Here is a 15,549-nt window from a genome sequence, read left to right as displayed (position 1 = left end):
CTGTTAAAATGCTGGGGTGGGCTAGACTGAGGAGATCACTTATACTGAGGTGTGGCTTGCCAAGAAGACTCACAACAGGGATGGCAATTCGTGCCCTCGCCGGCACTAACTCCAGCAAACTGGAGGGCTGTGTCGAGGAGGATTCAGAGGTTGATCTGGCTTCATGTGGAAGGGATGTCTGCTGACAGCGCTGGCTGGTAGCATGCTTGCTGTCCCTATCTGGGGGCATTATCGCCTCCCGAGACATCTGCTTTGTAACTGAAGACAGAGCTGTAATTAAGAGAATGTTTAGATACCATGTGGCTGGAGAGACAAGTTGCCCCACCTGTACGTGGTGGAGGCTTACCTGTGGCCAACCTTCCCCTCTGTCTGCTTCCAGCCAGACGCTTGAGAAAAGACCAAAATCCCAAAACTGCATTTTTATTATTTTTTAATAAACTTTATTCTATATTACAAATAGGTTTTTTTTTGTTCTGAACTGCAAAATAGGAATGCCTTATATTTACATACACAGGTATACAATTAATTATAACAAAGGTACAGAAGCTTGCCTTTACCAAGTTACAACTGGGCTCCAATTTAAATAGCATAGGTTTCCTTTTTAAAAACTTTATTTTTTTTAAATCCTTTTTTTCTTAATCTTACTAGGATACTCTTTTTTAAAAATCAAAACCAGAAGACCCTCTTCCTCTAATCGATTCCATCCACCTATCTTTGAGGCTCATTATAACACTGTTGTCTAAAGATATGTTTTGCTTTGTTCTAACAAAGTGTCAGTGTTCAAGGTGGGAACTTTATGGAAGCGAAACTGGGGTGGAGCTGGAAGGGGGTGACCGGAGCAGGACCCACCTGCCCTACCCCCTTCAGCGGCCTCTCTCCAAGACTCGAAGGCCTCTGCTGTTCCTCAAACCACCCACTCATCCTACCCTGTTTCTCCTCTTCCCTCTAGTCTTTGACTTGACTCTGGGCCATGTGATCAGGCCAGCTTCCCCCCTCTGCCCGGGCTCACAGCTCACTCATGAGCAGGTCTCTGTTGGTGGTACCCTGGCATTGCTGGTTACTATGGTGACTACTCGGCAGGACCCTGATGGAAGAGACGGGCTGGTCCTTACCGGCTAAGGTGGGGAGGAAGCCAGCTACACCCAATCCTTCCTGTCTCCGGGGCCTTGGGGTCTTGTTCTTGGTCGGCATTGCCAACACATGACTAGGCAAGGCCTTCAGGCCTCAGGGACACCAGCCCCAGTCAGGGGGTGATGGAGGGGAGGGTCATCTACTCTAAAACACAAAGTCATTAGTTTCCAAATGGAAACAAGAATCTTTGAGGTAAACTAGCTTTTCTTTTTAAAGAACGGAAGGTTTAACAAGCCAACAGCTGGGGAGAACGCTGGGGAAGGGAGGAGGCAGGACAACACAAGAGACACGTGTCGCATCTTGGTCACAGGCCTGAGCCGCATCCAGGGGTCCTATTGGGTGAGCGGTCTCGCTTGGTGAAGTGTCCTTTGCATTGCTCTTTAACTGTATCCTCTGTTTTGAATTCCACTCTTGGAAGGGAGCTCTTCCAAAATGTGCTTGACTCATAAGATCAAAGACACTAACAAAAGATGTTCTAATTCCAGTTTAAAAAAAAATGGTAGAAGATGAACTGCATAGAACCTGTTGTCTATTTGCCATGAGCGTTTGCACTCTCAGGGGAGGGTGCTTGGTCCCTCCATGGCCCATCCCCAACGGGTGACCCCTCGGTCTGAGGAAAGCTGGTGGGGGACTGCAGGGGGCTCAGCCACACCAGGGGCGGTCCAGAGAGCCAAGACTGGACAAAGTGAAAGGGGGTAAGGAGGAAGGGGGGTGGGACACACCTGACCAAGAGCATCCCCCCCCCCCACCCCACCCCACTCACTATCTCTGCCAATGAAGACAGAAACCTCTTTTAATTTCATTTAGGGATTTTGTTTCATTCAGCTTTGCTGAGCTGGGGTAGTCACCAGTCTACTCATGGAATTTAATTGGGACTTTGATGAGTATGCATTACTTTTACAACCAAAAAATCCTCTATATTTTATAAAGTTGGATATTCCCCAAATTAAAAAAACAAACAATTTTATCAGGGAGCAAAGACTTGTAGTTTAAAAAAAAAAAGTTTCTCTTGAAAGTCCAAAACTTTTACTACAGAGATTCCTTTGTGGATGGGGGGTCTTTTTCTAAGTTTTCCAGTGGAGGGCTTTGCCACTCTCAGAGCACCATGAGGATGGAGGCTCATGGTTTCCCAGCCTCTCTCTGGAGCTGTCTCTCCTGTGGCACCTGTTGGGGCGAGGTGGCAGGAGGCAGGAGGGGAAGGCCTGGCATCACAGGCTCCAGCCATCCCAGGTGCCCAGGAAGCACCGAGAATATTAGCAGCCATGGAGGCTGCTTCCCCAGGCACGTCCACATCCGGGGAATATCCTGACCCATTTTTTAACAACAGGGGGAGCCCCCCCAGCCCCAGCCCCCAGGCTCTTCTCATCCCTCTCAGGTCACAGGTGAGGAGTTTTGTTTCTCCATTCTAGCAGTTTGGACTTTACACCCACACCTGGGCTCCCTCCTTAATTTCCAACGCTTAACATACACAAACAAAAACCAAATGACCTCAGACCCCAAATAGACAGTTCACATAAAGGTTAAAGAAAAAAGGCGGGGCTGCAGGGTCAGGGGCTCTCCGTCACCTGTCCTGGATGCTGACGGGAAGCATGCAGGGCTTACAGGTGGTCCTTGACATGAACTAGGAGCGAGAGGAAAGGCCAGGAAGGAGCCTGGATCCACCTGGGGCAGGGTCTTCTTCCAGGGACTCTGGTACCTGGAGGTTGTTCATGCCTAGACATGCCTCTCAGAGGCCTTTCGGACCCATGCCAGGACCACCTGTTGGGGCGGCCCATTCCTGCAAGGACCGCGGAGGGGGTGTCTCTGGGCCTGCAGAGCCTCCCTGCCTCTTCCCCTCCCTCCTTGCTCTCTGAGAGGTGGGAATGTTTGCTCTTGATTAAGAATAATTCACTTTAACCCTCACGAGGTTAAGTATTTGACTTCACATCCTTGAAGCCCAAAGAATGTCGCCTCATTCCTGAGAATGGAGACAGATGGAAAACAGGGCTTTGCCTGTTAGGTCAAAGCGAGTGGTTGTTTTGGGTTCTGGAAACATCAGCAGGACTTGGCATCTGGGGGGTGGAGGTTGCTTGAGAAATCATTGCTTGTGGCTCCTCTGATGGGGGACCCCCATGGCCCAGGTGGGACTGGGGACCCCCAATCACTCAGGGAGGCAGTGCTGGGAATGGTGGCAGGGGCTTGCCCTGGGGGGGGGGGGTGGGTTGTGAGGTCTGAGGCTCCTGTGCCAGGAGGTCCGCAGCCTTGGGGCAGAGCTGCGGGCAATGGGGACAAGGGGGTACACTTGCCTCTGCGGGGGGAGGGACACTCTCAGAAGCCAGACATGCAAGGGGAACACAAGCAGAGGGCCTCAGACGGGGGGAATGGGGGTACTGGGACACTACCTTGACATTAGCCTAGGGCTGGGGGTGTTGAGAACCAGGCCTGAGTGGCCAAGGTCAGCGGCCTTACCTGTCAGCGGCTCCCACTCCTGCCTGGCACAGCTCTGGACAGTCTGCTTCACTTTGGGATGATTGAAGAGGACTTCTCTCTCTGACCCTAGCCTGGCTCAGGCATCTCGGCCCAACCTGTCCACCCACTGGCTCACAAGAGGGAGGCTCTAGAGCCGACTCTGGGTGTGCATGTCCCAGGGGTTTGAACCTACGTTGGCCTGTGCACACTCAGGCTGTCCTCAGTCCCCGAATTAAAACCACATTGAAAGAAGGCAAGAAAAAGTATTTTCCTGAGGAATTAAGTGACACAGTAGCCATCTGCACTTAGTGGCCCTATTTGCAGGTACCAAGAGAGGCCGGCGTCTCTCTGTACAAGGAGGGACAAAGGATGACAGAGCCCAGCCCTGGGGAGACGCCTCTCCCGAGAGGAATGACCTGCCCGCAGCCACCTGTCTCAGCTTCTCTCCATCCGTCCTTTTGAATTCAGGACCCCATAAAGGTGTCCGCCTTCCAGCACCTCAGCGTCAGCCCATCTCCCTCCTACGTTCAAAGTCCCCATCTAACCGAGGTCTGTTTTTCTGACTGTGTGATCTCCCGGCACCGCCTGGACCCTGGTGGTCTCAAGGGCGGGAGGGTGCAGGAGGCGGTTGGAGGGGAAGGTGAGAGAAGATGGGCCTTTCTTCCCTTTCTCTCTGCCTGGGACCCAAGAACCTAGATAAAGATTCCACCTTAAACAGAGTCATGACCCTGCAAATTCACAGTCATGGGGGAGGCCTCGAGGGGACCTTCCTTTCCTGGGGCCAGTTTGTCCAGCTCCCTTCTCTGTGGGGTGCTGGTCTGCGTGCCCCCCTCCAGGGGCAGCTCTGGGGGTCTCTGGCTTGCCAGGAGGAGATTGGGGGTCTCCAGGGGATATTCTGGAAAGACCATGGGAGCCAAGGACAGCTTTCCGACAACGCTGCCTTGTCTTTACTTGGAAATGTATCACATGTGCGCATGAATCCAAATGGAAAAAAAATTGTAAAAGGAACAGAGAAAGGAAAGAGAGACAAACAGAAAAGGGAAAGAGAATTTTTGTGGACAAGATGGGTAGCAGCTCCGGGTGGTCCTCTCCTGTTTCTCCAGCCCAAGCAGGTCGCAGAGACTTCAGCAAACAACCTGCCTCCAGGAGGAAGGAGGAGAGCCAGGACACTGTCCTGTCCTCTCTCTTCCCGACATCGAGCTTTCTCTGAGGTGTTTGAAGCTTCTCTTGTGACAAAACCCGGGGCAGGGGCGGGTTGGGGAGGGGGGTTCTGTACCGACGAAGGAACAATAACAATAACAATAATAATCCGGTAAAAAATAAAAGCTTCAGCAGAACCACGATAACAGTCTTCTTTTCTGCCTGCTAATTTGTTTTCCTAACTGTGCAAAACTTAAAAAATAAATCAAACACACTCACTCATACATGCGCTCACACACACACACACTCTGTTTCCACTCAGCGAATCTGTGTTAAATATGTTTGTGTCTCTCTCCTCCCCAACCCCTCACGTGTACAAATACATCTTCTGGCCACCGTGCCTCCTCCGCCCACCCGCCCGCTCTCACATGCTTCCTCTCTGGCCAGGGCCCGTGGCTTCCTGGGAGGAAATGAAATGGTCCAGGGCAGAAAGCCCGTGCTTCTTCACCTGGCACTTCATTTGCCAAAACCTTTGGTTATCTTTTCCCCCCACAACGTACATCTTTCCCCCATTCTCCTCTTTCCATTGTTAGCTACTCGTGTTTTGTCCCCGTTTGTCCTCTCCTTCATGCCACATGATGCCCTGCTGTGGGTCACCTCCACCTCCAGGCCAGTCCAGGCCTCCTTCGGCCACTGAGCACCCTGGTTTCCTACGGACCGGTGACTCTTCTTCCACCCACCAGCACTCAGCACAGAAAGCTAGTGTTGAAATGTCCTGAAGCTGCAGAATGAATGAGCAAGGATGGAGAAGAGAAACACCTCAGAGTCCCCTCCATAGGACAAGAAATCCTTTCGAGCTCTCTCTGCCTGCTCCTAGAGCAGACACACTCACATGCACACACATGCACACACACTCACACACACACACACACACACACACACAAACACTCATATCCAAAGGGGCCAGAGTTCTTAAAAGTACAGGGTGCTCCATGAACTTTGCTGGAGATGAAGTGGTTCCTTCCCATTTTCACCTGGGGCTCATTGTGAATGGATGACAGAGACTGATGTCTGATGCTCAGGGAGTGAAGGCAAGACCGGAACCCTGACTTGCAACCACACTTTAGGTGATGCTTCTCCTTGTCTCCCAGAGTGGGGTATAATTAGCCAGCAGGACTGCTAAGACAGTCTCTTGCTTATGGTGGGAAACTGGGCCAGATGGCATCTAAAGTCCCTTCAAGATTAAGGTTTCCATGACCCTACATTAGACCGTCTCTTACCACGGCCCCTGCTCACCCGTGTCCGAGCACACGTTTGCCTGACAGGCTGAAATGAGAGATCAGAGATGGAAGGACAGATGGAGAAACAGATGCCAGGGCCGAGGTCCATTGTATGTCTCTTCTCTCATTGTTGGCCAGCTCCTTCCACTTGAGTCCTAGGTCCCTCCTGGACACGGCGAGCTGGGGACTGAGTTTGGCTGGCGTTTTGGTTTGTTTCCATGAGGCTGTGCTTGAGCGTGGTTCTCTCCATGATGACTAGGGAGGAGGTGAGGAAGGGCAGTGACCGAAGAGACAGCAGGTGGTGAGGGAGTCATTGCCAAGTAGGTCTGGACAGTCCAGTGACAATGTCTTCTGCATAGCAGTGGCACCAGGCTCTGCAGGGGGCCAGGGCCTCAGCTCTTTGCCCCAAGCTTCTATAGAGTTCTCAGGAAGGGGGGTGGGGACGGAGCCAATAAAGGCGGCTGGAGGTAGAATCTCCTGGATGTACTCTGCATTTTACATTGTCCCCTAATGAGTGCCGAGCAAGGAGGATGCAGGTAGGTGCTTTCTCTAGATAGCATCAAGGATCCGGCAACGGATGAGCCTATGACTATGGACGTGCTTCATTTGCATTTGGGGATGAATGGAAAACAACCGATTCTGCCCAGGGTGGATGCGACCCTCTTTCCCTTTCTCCCCCTCCATGTTACATTTCTGCTGCTATGAGCCAGACTAGAAGGTTAGGAGGGTCTCCACAGTGGAATGCAACCGCTGCTTCTCCTGTCTGGCTTTCCACAGGCAGGGGAGGGGACAGGGCGGGTAGGTCCCTAAGAGCACTTGGAAGGGCTCCAAGAAGACTAGAAGGGGACAAGGCGGCCTCTGAATGCCAACCCAAGAAGTGAGAGGCAGCTTGAAAAGCACCTCTCTACTCCTTCCCCACCCCCTTAATCCCTACTCCACTGGGCTCAGACCCTGGTGGACCCCCTGGAGATAGGCATTTGGGAAGGGAGAGAGCCAGGTGATGTCTTCCCAGTGAAGGTAATACTGAGCTCATTGCCTCTTCCCTAGACCAAGGTTTGGCCCAGTGTGGAAGGTGGAGTAGCAACGCAGGAGCGTCCTCTCTCTCTCCATGGCTCCTCCTCCATCTTTGGGCCCCCTCTGCTGATGCCTGGGAGTCAGCCAGGAAAGAGAGCCCCTCTGATATCTTCTGGCCAGGTCCCCGTGTGAGCCTGGCCATCCTGGACTCACTGAGGGGTGGTGGCTTGGTTGGATCATGTTGGCAGAGCAACTGAGAGAGAAGGGATGCAGGGAGGAGGGAGAGACAGAAAGAGGCGAAGAGAGAGACAGCGCTGTTCAGGGGATGCTGCTGACGCCAGTCGGAACTTGCACTTGGTAAAGATGATAATCTAGACTGAGGCACGGCTTGGTGTGTCCCTCCCCCCAGGGGCCCTGGAAGGACGGTTCTCAGCTGTCTAAGCTCATGAGGGTTATGACTTGTTCTAGTTTGTAGGCCAGTTTCTGCTTTCCGCACTGGTCGTCATGGTCCAGAGGTCCGAGGATCTGTTGAAGGGCCAAGAACGGGGAGGTTACTAGTTTGTGCATACGGGTCTGTGTTCTTAGGGCGTGCACAGACAGGGCGAGCGGGGTCAGGCTTGGAAAGCCACGTGCACACAAAGTTGCACACGTGAAGTCTCTGGGTCAGCAGGCAGCCTGGCTAACAGGGATGGAGAGGTGCAGGGGCACTTGGGGGTGGGGTGCAGCAGGTGGGTACCCCTGTGTCAGTGAGCACAGGGAGTCGGCACATTCATCAACATGTCTGAATAAATGCATGCGCTCTGCTGCCCACGTAAGACAGCTGGCAGTGGGCAGGAGACACCTGTTCAGAGATGTACCAGGTCCCTGCAGGTTAACAAACACACGGGCCTACCCCCACGTAAAGTGTGGTGCCTGGTGTCTCTGGGGAATGTGCTTTCATAGATATTAAGAAATCCCACCCCTCCTTCCTAAAAAGGAGTATCTTCCCCATCAGCTCCCTGAGGCCCCCTGATCCCACATTTAGAAAGTCATTTGGCTTTGCTTGCGTGTCAACAAACAAATATCCTTCCAAGGGGGATATCTCATGTTTTCCTGGTCACTAGCAGTGAATGATAACATCTGCCAAAGCCTTTTCTGGGATCAGATGGTTGGTAGAGAAGAATGGCAGTGAGGACGCAATAAAAAATAAGTGAGAAGCTGACTCAGACTCAGGAGACGTGAGGCTGAATAACAGATCTACCAGTGTCTAGCTGGGTGATCTGGGGAAAAACACATCACTTCTCTGAACCCTCATTGCCTCATCTGTATAATGGGGGAACTCCTGGTCCCTGTGTGGGTGGCTCCCTTGGAGAGGACAAGGTCACCTAACACATGCGAGCGCCCTTCCCATGAAGTTTGCTCCACGAGGGGCACCTGACACGCAGGTGTGGCATCTCCTGGCGCTGGGGCTGAGGGGTAGGGAGGCAGAGGAGCCAGAGAGGAGGCTGAAGGCTCCAGAGGAGGCTCCCAGAGCTCTGGATTTCCTGGCCCACTTAGTGTATTTTTAAGTGGGGAGACCAAGGTGGAGTTGCCGACCTCTTAGCTGGCCTAGAACCACCAGTTCCTGGCGCTAGTATTTCATGAGGATGGGGCATTTTTACACCAAGAGTAGACGAGTGTCCTTGTAGACTAAAGGGCAGTGCTTGCAAGATGAGGCAGCTGTACTCCTGCCCTGGCACATCCCGCATCATCCTTACTTCTCTCATGTGGCCACGGGCAGGTGACAGCCTTGCCCAGGACCAGCACCGGCCTGCAGGCTGGCATCTCGGTCCCTCCCCTATGGGACCCACACCTGGCTTCCCCTTCACTGGAGGCTTGCAGCATTATGCTGCTCACAGCCTGCTGGGGCCTCTTCCGTGGCCTGGGGCTCCTAGGCCCTCTCAGTGATGAGCGGGGAGGAGGCGGAGAACGGGGGGCACCGGCTCCAGCTCCTGTCACTACCTCCCACTACAGGGGAAGGTGGTTATGCTGCCGCTCAGACACAGGGAGCCTGGATTCTGAACCCACTTGGGCTAAGCCTGCATGAATTAGAACCCTCCCATAAGCACCTCTGTACTGGCCAGGAAAAAGGCAGCGTCTGCTTTCTTTTCCGTCTGGGGAACTCTGTTCTGTATCTATTCTGTCCTGACCCTCCTCTCCCCTCCTCTCCCCTCCCTCTCCCACATACCATTCCCATGCAGCCTACCATGGGAGTGGGAAACTGCTTGCTTAAAGACAGTTAGATCAGGGAGAGAAAAGGGAAAAATAAAAGAGGGACAAGCAGGGAAGAAGTAAGAATTTAAAAAAAGAAAAGAGAGAGAGAAAGAAATAGCTACTTTATCTAAATATCTGAGAATGGGGATGAATGTAGAATTTGCAGAACGGAAGGTTTCTACGGTCCCAGTCTGTGGAGCGCAGCCGCCAAGTCCAAGGCGGGGACAGCTTCCCCAGCAGAGGCGGGGGGTTGTCTGGGGTTCGTGCCTGGGGCTCCTGTGCAGAGGCTGCTACACAGGCAGCGACTGTTCATCTCTGCCCCGTCCTTCCCAGCAGGTGCCAAGCAGGGTGGGCTCACCTCCTCGCTGTACTTGCCCACGTAGGAGAAGATCTCCGAGAGCGCGCTCATGGCGTTGAACTCGTTCATGTGCATCCGGGACTGCTCAGCCAGGTACGCGTTCATGTCCTGGTCGCTGATGGCCGGCATCTTCCCGATGTCCGAGTAATACCTGCCAGGGAAGGCGGAGGGGAAGAAAGAGCTGGAGCCGTGCGGACAGAGGACCGGGCAGATTGAAACTCCTGGCACGATGTCGGGGGCCGGCGGATGGCTGGCACCACCCCCTGGGGACCACGGCGGGCCCTCTCCCACCTGCGCTTCTGGGCTGGCCCTGTACAGCTCGGGGTGCAGGGGGAGGATGTGGCTCCGAAGTGGTCAGGGGAGGACCGGGGTGGGAGCAGGAGTAAGGAGGAGCCATCCCCTGCCTCAGCCTGGCCCCCAGCCCCCAAAGGGCGCCCGGTCTAGCTCTTCTGTCCTTGTCACTCCTCCTCCCACAAACGCAAGAGGTGCCCTCCACTGGGCTCTACTGGGCTTCCAAGCGGTTGCTCTGCCTCGATGCCCTCCCCTCTCAGGGGGCTCCCTGGGCGAAGCGGGGGCGGCAGGGGGGCTGCGTGGGGAGAGAGGCTGGCAGAAGGCAATCAGTCACTGTCACTTGCAGCTGTGCACTGCTGTCAACTGGTTAATTAGACGCCAGCATTTACATTTTTAATTTCTGCAAGTTGACATTATATGCAGCGAACCCCAACTCCTCCACCAGAGGGGAGTTGTGCAGGGTCCTAATGAGGAACGGAAAGGCCCCAGAGCCCCAGAGACACCCAGGCCCCTTTCCTGGGCGCCTGCTGGGGGTAGGCCACACCAATGGGCCTGGAGCCTACAAAAGCCGGGAGAGACATCAGGGCATCCGGGGAACCGCCCCCCACACCGGAGTCCTGATCACCCCAGCTCAGCCTGCACTGAATGCCTCAGCCCTCAGAGCAGGGAAGGGCATGCCTGAGAACCTGGAACAGAGGAGGGTGGTGGGACGGTGGCGGAGTGGGGATAGGCCAAGGTGAGGGAGGCATCGAGGACACACCGTTTTAGGAGAGGCACTGGCTCACCTGTGTAAGTGCAAGTGCCAGCCCCGGGGATTCCCAGAACTCAGGGCTTGATTGGGCGAGTGTGTGGGGCATCCTCGGAGGCTCTGGTGCCGTCTCAGCCTGGCCCCTCGGCCCTGTGCCATTCCCAGTCTGCACCTCTCAGGGTACCACCCATGGATGCCTAAGTCCTGTGCCATCCCCCCTTCTATCCCCCTCTCTGCCCAGGAGTGGGTGACAAGCTGGAGAGGTGGCACTTGCGTGTTCCTCTAGCCATCAAGCTTGAGGGTCTGCAACTGAATGACAGTTCAATTTGCTGCCAGAGCCTTCCTGGGCCGACGAGGGCCATGGTGGCTGCGCTGCCCTGAGCCATAGCCTTGCTGCGTCTGCAGACCTGGTGTTCATTCTGGAAACTTTCCGAGGGAGGCAGAGGGAAGGAGATGAAATCTGTGCGCTCTGGCAAAGGAAGGGGCTGGTCAGGGGGCGCCTCCTCTGACCTCAGAAGCCCGGCTACACACAGACACACCGGCCAACTGCTTTGTTGAGCTGATTGCCTTTTGGCAGGAGGTCTGGGCCCAGGGACAAGAGCTTAATGAGACGGCCTTTCTCGGAGGCGCCTGGGGCCGCAGACAAGGCTGTCCTGCCCCCAGCCCATGCGGACATCATCCTTCACAACCTTCATCCAGGGCGGGGTCATGGCTGGTCCCCTGTCCCCCTGTCCCCCTCAGGTTCAGAGCCACCCCCACCCCCGCCTGGTTCCCTGTCCTGTTGCCTTATGGCTCCTTCGCGCCATCCCAGAAGAGCCTGTTCTCTTCCTGGCCTGCAACCCACCCCTCGACAGCCTCAGCGTCCTCTGGGTCCTGGGTGATTTAATGACATTCCAGGTATAAATGTTCCGGCGAGAGACTCGATTCATTGGCACTATTTCTGGAGGGCAGTAAATGCCAACGTTCCATTTTATAGTGGAGACCCAGGGGTTTTGGTGGTGGCTCCCAACCTTGTCCCCTCCCGAGGAGATGTGTGCCACTGTCTCGATGCACTGGTCGGCTAGAGGGCTGTGTGGTCAGGTCACGTTGGCGAAGACCATGAACCGATGATCTTCCTGGCTTCTCCACGGCCAGTGGCCCAGCGCGTCTCTGCTAACACACCTGTGTCCAGAGCTCTCTCCTGACAGTGACACTCTGTCACCTGTGGACAGGCAGACAGACTGAACGGGATGAAAAACCCAGGCCCTCACTCACAGGACATGACTGTCATCACAGGCAAAGACTCCTGCCATTTCCGTTGCCTGTCCGTGACACCTCTCATGGGTATGCGAATGGGCCATCAGGCTTTTTTTCCTCCTGTGGTATTTAGCTCCCTGGGGTGCACGAGAGCCCAGGTGAGGGACCACTGTCTCCACTGGAAATAGCAGGTGCCCAGCACTCTGTCCCTTCAACAAGGCTTGCCTCGGTGTGTGCTAGATGCCTGGTCCATTTCTCCAAAGAGAATATATAGAAAGTGTGTCTGTGTGTGAGAAAGAAAGGGAGGAAGGGGTTCGGGTGGAGGGGGGAGAGGGCAGGGCTTCCAACCTTTTCATCTGAAGAAATGGGTGGTGGCTCACCCGGATGTGCTTTGCATTATGCTACCATTCATGTCCACATGGAGCAGCCTAGTCTCTCCTCTGCTGTCTCCGTGCAGAGGCCGCTGGATTGGACCAGCGCACGTCTGTGGTCACACACTTGCTCATGAATGCACCAGGCACATGTCCTCATCTTCGGCAAGTTCTGATTAGCTGAGCTGCATGGCCATGGAAGGCTCAATTTCCTGGATGAGTGTGGGTCTTGGGTCTGGCTGACACTCTGCCTGGTTCTTGTCCCCAGCCCTGCCCGGTCCTAGCTGGGCCCATCCACCTGACAGGGCATGCTGACCCTGCCTTGACCTCTCCTCACTCCCCTCCAGGGCTGTGTCCCACCCTCTGGCCTTGCCAGCATCCCTTGAGCCTGATAATGACCTCACCCTGGATTCCCTGGCTGTGTGGGTGATTGCTTCCTTCTCAGCTCCCGCTGGGCTGGCCTTTGTGCTGGGCCACCGCCACCGCCACTGAGAAGGCTTATTGATTGTGAAGAATGCAATTATGCCCCGTTAATGAACTTCAAACAAGTGTTCTTATCAGCAGGCTATGCAGTGAGGAAGGGAAAGGTCAGCTTGGGCTCCTGTACTTGAACTTCCTCCCAGGGGATTCGCCTGCAGGTGAGCCCCTTCAGAAGGGACTGATGCTCTGAAAGGCCCCCAAGAACCCCCTCTGGCTGGCCAGGACCTGGCAGGCTGGCCAAGACCACACTTGCTGAGGATGTCTGAGTTCCACCACTGGCCCTACCTAGCATTCTTTGCTGGGTTTGCTCGTACCAGATGGGACGCCAGTACCCTTGTGGGTCTTTGGGGAGCTGCTATGAAGGCAGGGTCCTAGAATGCTGAATTTTCTGCATTTGTGAACTGGGCTTCTAGGGGATGGGCCCAGTATGTGATGGCGGGTGTCTCATCTCTGCCATTATGACAGCTCCAGTGATCACGAAAGTGGTCTCCAATGCCCTGAACTCTTAGAAGAACAATGTTTTGTCATCTCTTCAGACAACCTCAAGGATGAAGGCATAGACATGAAAAATGCTTAGAGCCTGATGTTCTGATATACAGACACTTGGCTTGCAAGGCCCTGTACAAAAGTCTTTTCCTCTGAGAACCGTTCGCTGACCTCTCCCGGCCCAGCAGAATCAGGCTCTTACTCTCCCAGCTGCACTATTACAGCTCCTGGGGCTTGTTGAATGCCTGTCCGTGTCTTCCTAGACCACAGGAGCCACAAGGGAAGGATCCAGTGTAATATATCCCACGTGCCCCATATACTCTTGATGGAGACCATAAATGTTTGACCCACGGATTGATGAATAAGTTAATGAAATGTCTGTATTCCAATACTGCTCCCAGGGTGAACCGTCACAGTTTTATATTTTGAATGGATGGCTTCCTTAGGGGGCATTTTTAAATATTCAAAATTCTTAACCTTTTTTTATGCTGTGACACAGGTGACAGATGATATTCTGATGTGTGGCACAGCCCAGTCCAGTTCTGAGCGGGTCAAGTGTGATTCCACTCCACTCATTCCTACCTGGAAAGCCTTGAGTGCAGGTGAGAGAGGCTAATGCCGCCATAGGAATAACCTTGAGGTTCTACCAATTTAAAATGAGAGGAAACCCTCACTTAACACGATAATTGTATGGCTCTTGCTAATGATGCAAGAACTACGACTGGTCATGACACACTGGGCTGTTCATGGTGACAACATCACTGAGTTCTGCTCTATGAGTGTAGTAGTTGCTTGCTGCTGGGGACCTAGACATCCTGCTCCCTTTCTCTGGGTGTGGCCATAAGCAAAGACCCGAATACTTGTAGAGAGGCAGCAGAGACTGGAAGTCTGCAGTAGAGCTGCTGACCATTAGCACTAAAAGGTATTTGGAGGCAGGAATGGGATGGGAGGATGGAAGGGAGGATGAAATAGGAAGGTGGGAGGAAGAATGGAATGGGAGGACTGGTTTGGGGGAGTGTGGGTAGATGAAGAACTTCTAGGAGATACAAGCCAGCATAGGTGTGATAGAATGATCTAGGCGGTTCAACCGACAGAGTTAGTGAGGTCTCCAGAATCCAGATGCTTTTCCCCCTGCTCTAGAGAGGGGACCAGCCAGGGTAAGTCCTCTTTCTCAGCTGTGATGCATGCAGGGTGCAGTCTCCCACAGCGAGTCACTAAGCCTGAGTCCTGTGTGGGCTGTCTGTAGGCTCAGGCAGTGACATTACCAGCGAGTAGGCCCTGGCCATAAGAGGTTGGGTTCTACCAACATTCTTCTGACCTGCAGGCTGCTGGTGCCCTGGGTAGGCTGAGGTGGGAGACCAGGCTCACAGGGGATGGTGATTGAGTTCTGTGCTTCTGGGCTGCACTTTCCAACAAGCAGACAAACTCGGGTGCCAGGTTCCTCAGGCAGCGACAGCAGAATCGATCCATCCATCACCAAGTGAAGAAGCACTCTAGACTTGATCTCCAGACCAGTCCACACTGTCTCCTAATCCCCCTGTCTCTGTACCTCGTCCCAGAATGGGAGGAGAAAGGGTTGGGTGGGATCTTAGGCTAGTGAAAGATGACTCTCCCTAGAGTGCCACTGGTTGCTAAGAAACTGGCAGGATAAGAAATGGAAACCATCGAGCCACTCCTAAAAATAACCAAATGGACTGGGGTTCCTCATGACCCGTAGCAGCTGCGTGGCACAGATTTCATTTAGCATCGGGCGGCAGGAAGGCCATTAGCCCTGCGCATGCATTACTCTCATCCTTGACTGGCAAACTGTGTTCTGGGGAGTGTCCCCTCTGCAGATGCTTCAGCAATGCCCCCCGCCCACCACGTCCCTGATTCTTTGCCCCCGACCTGAGGTCCCAGCACAGTGATGCCACACCAGTGCCCGGATAATCTGGCCTTGCTGCCACCTTTTCCCCCTCTCTCTTTGCTGAAGAGCCGTTGACCACACAGGAGGGCTATTCCTGTTTCTGGCAGCTCTATTGTCAGAAGAATGAGCCACCATCTCTGTGGAGGTGAGAGCCTCTCCTCATGACTCAGACATAAATACAAGGACAGGAGCTCTCTCTCTCTCTCTCTCTCTCTCTCTCTCTCTCGGTTGGCCAACACCGATGCCCACTACACACATCAGCAGGAAGGGGTGGGGAGGATCTCAAAGAATAAAATTCAACCCTTGTTAGCAGAATTATGTTACTGAGGTGGCCAGGACTCCATGACCTCTTAGTTATTCCAGCTCTTTACAAGGGAAGGCAGTTTTCAAGTATGAAGTATGGAGACTGTCTCTTTGCTATGGGTGAA

The 15,549-nt window shown here is 53.9% G+C and overlaps 1 protein-coding gene across 1 annotated transcript in view; it reads right to left on the bottom strand.

Annotated features, from left to right (window-relative positions):
- Nucleotides 1-413: 413 nt before the first annotated feature.
- The window catches only part of PLXNA4 (plexin A4), a 427,871-nt gene continuing 412,735 nt past the window's right edge, over nt 414-15,549 (bottom strand). The window contains exons 31-32 of the mRNA XM_072764009.1: nt 9,604-9,754; nt 414-7,538 (exon numbers count right to left, since the gene is read on the bottom strand). Of these exons, the coding sequence (XP_072620110.1) occupies nt 7,443-7,538; nt 9,604-9,754 (247 nt within the window). The 3' untranslated portion in view covers nt 414-7,442. The remainder of the gene's footprint in view (nt 7,539-9,603; nt 9,755-15,549) is intronic.

The sequence above is a fragment of the Vulpes vulpes genome, chromosome 7, assembly GCF_048418805.1.
Source record: "Vulpes vulpes isolate BD-2025 chromosome 7, VulVul3, whole genome shotgun sequence".
Classification (NCBI taxonomy): Eukaryota; Metazoa; Chordata; class Mammalia; order Carnivora; family Canidae; genus Vulpes; species Vulpes vulpes.
Note: the sequence above shows the minus strand (reverse complement) of the source record. Positions and strands in the feature narration are given on the sequence as shown.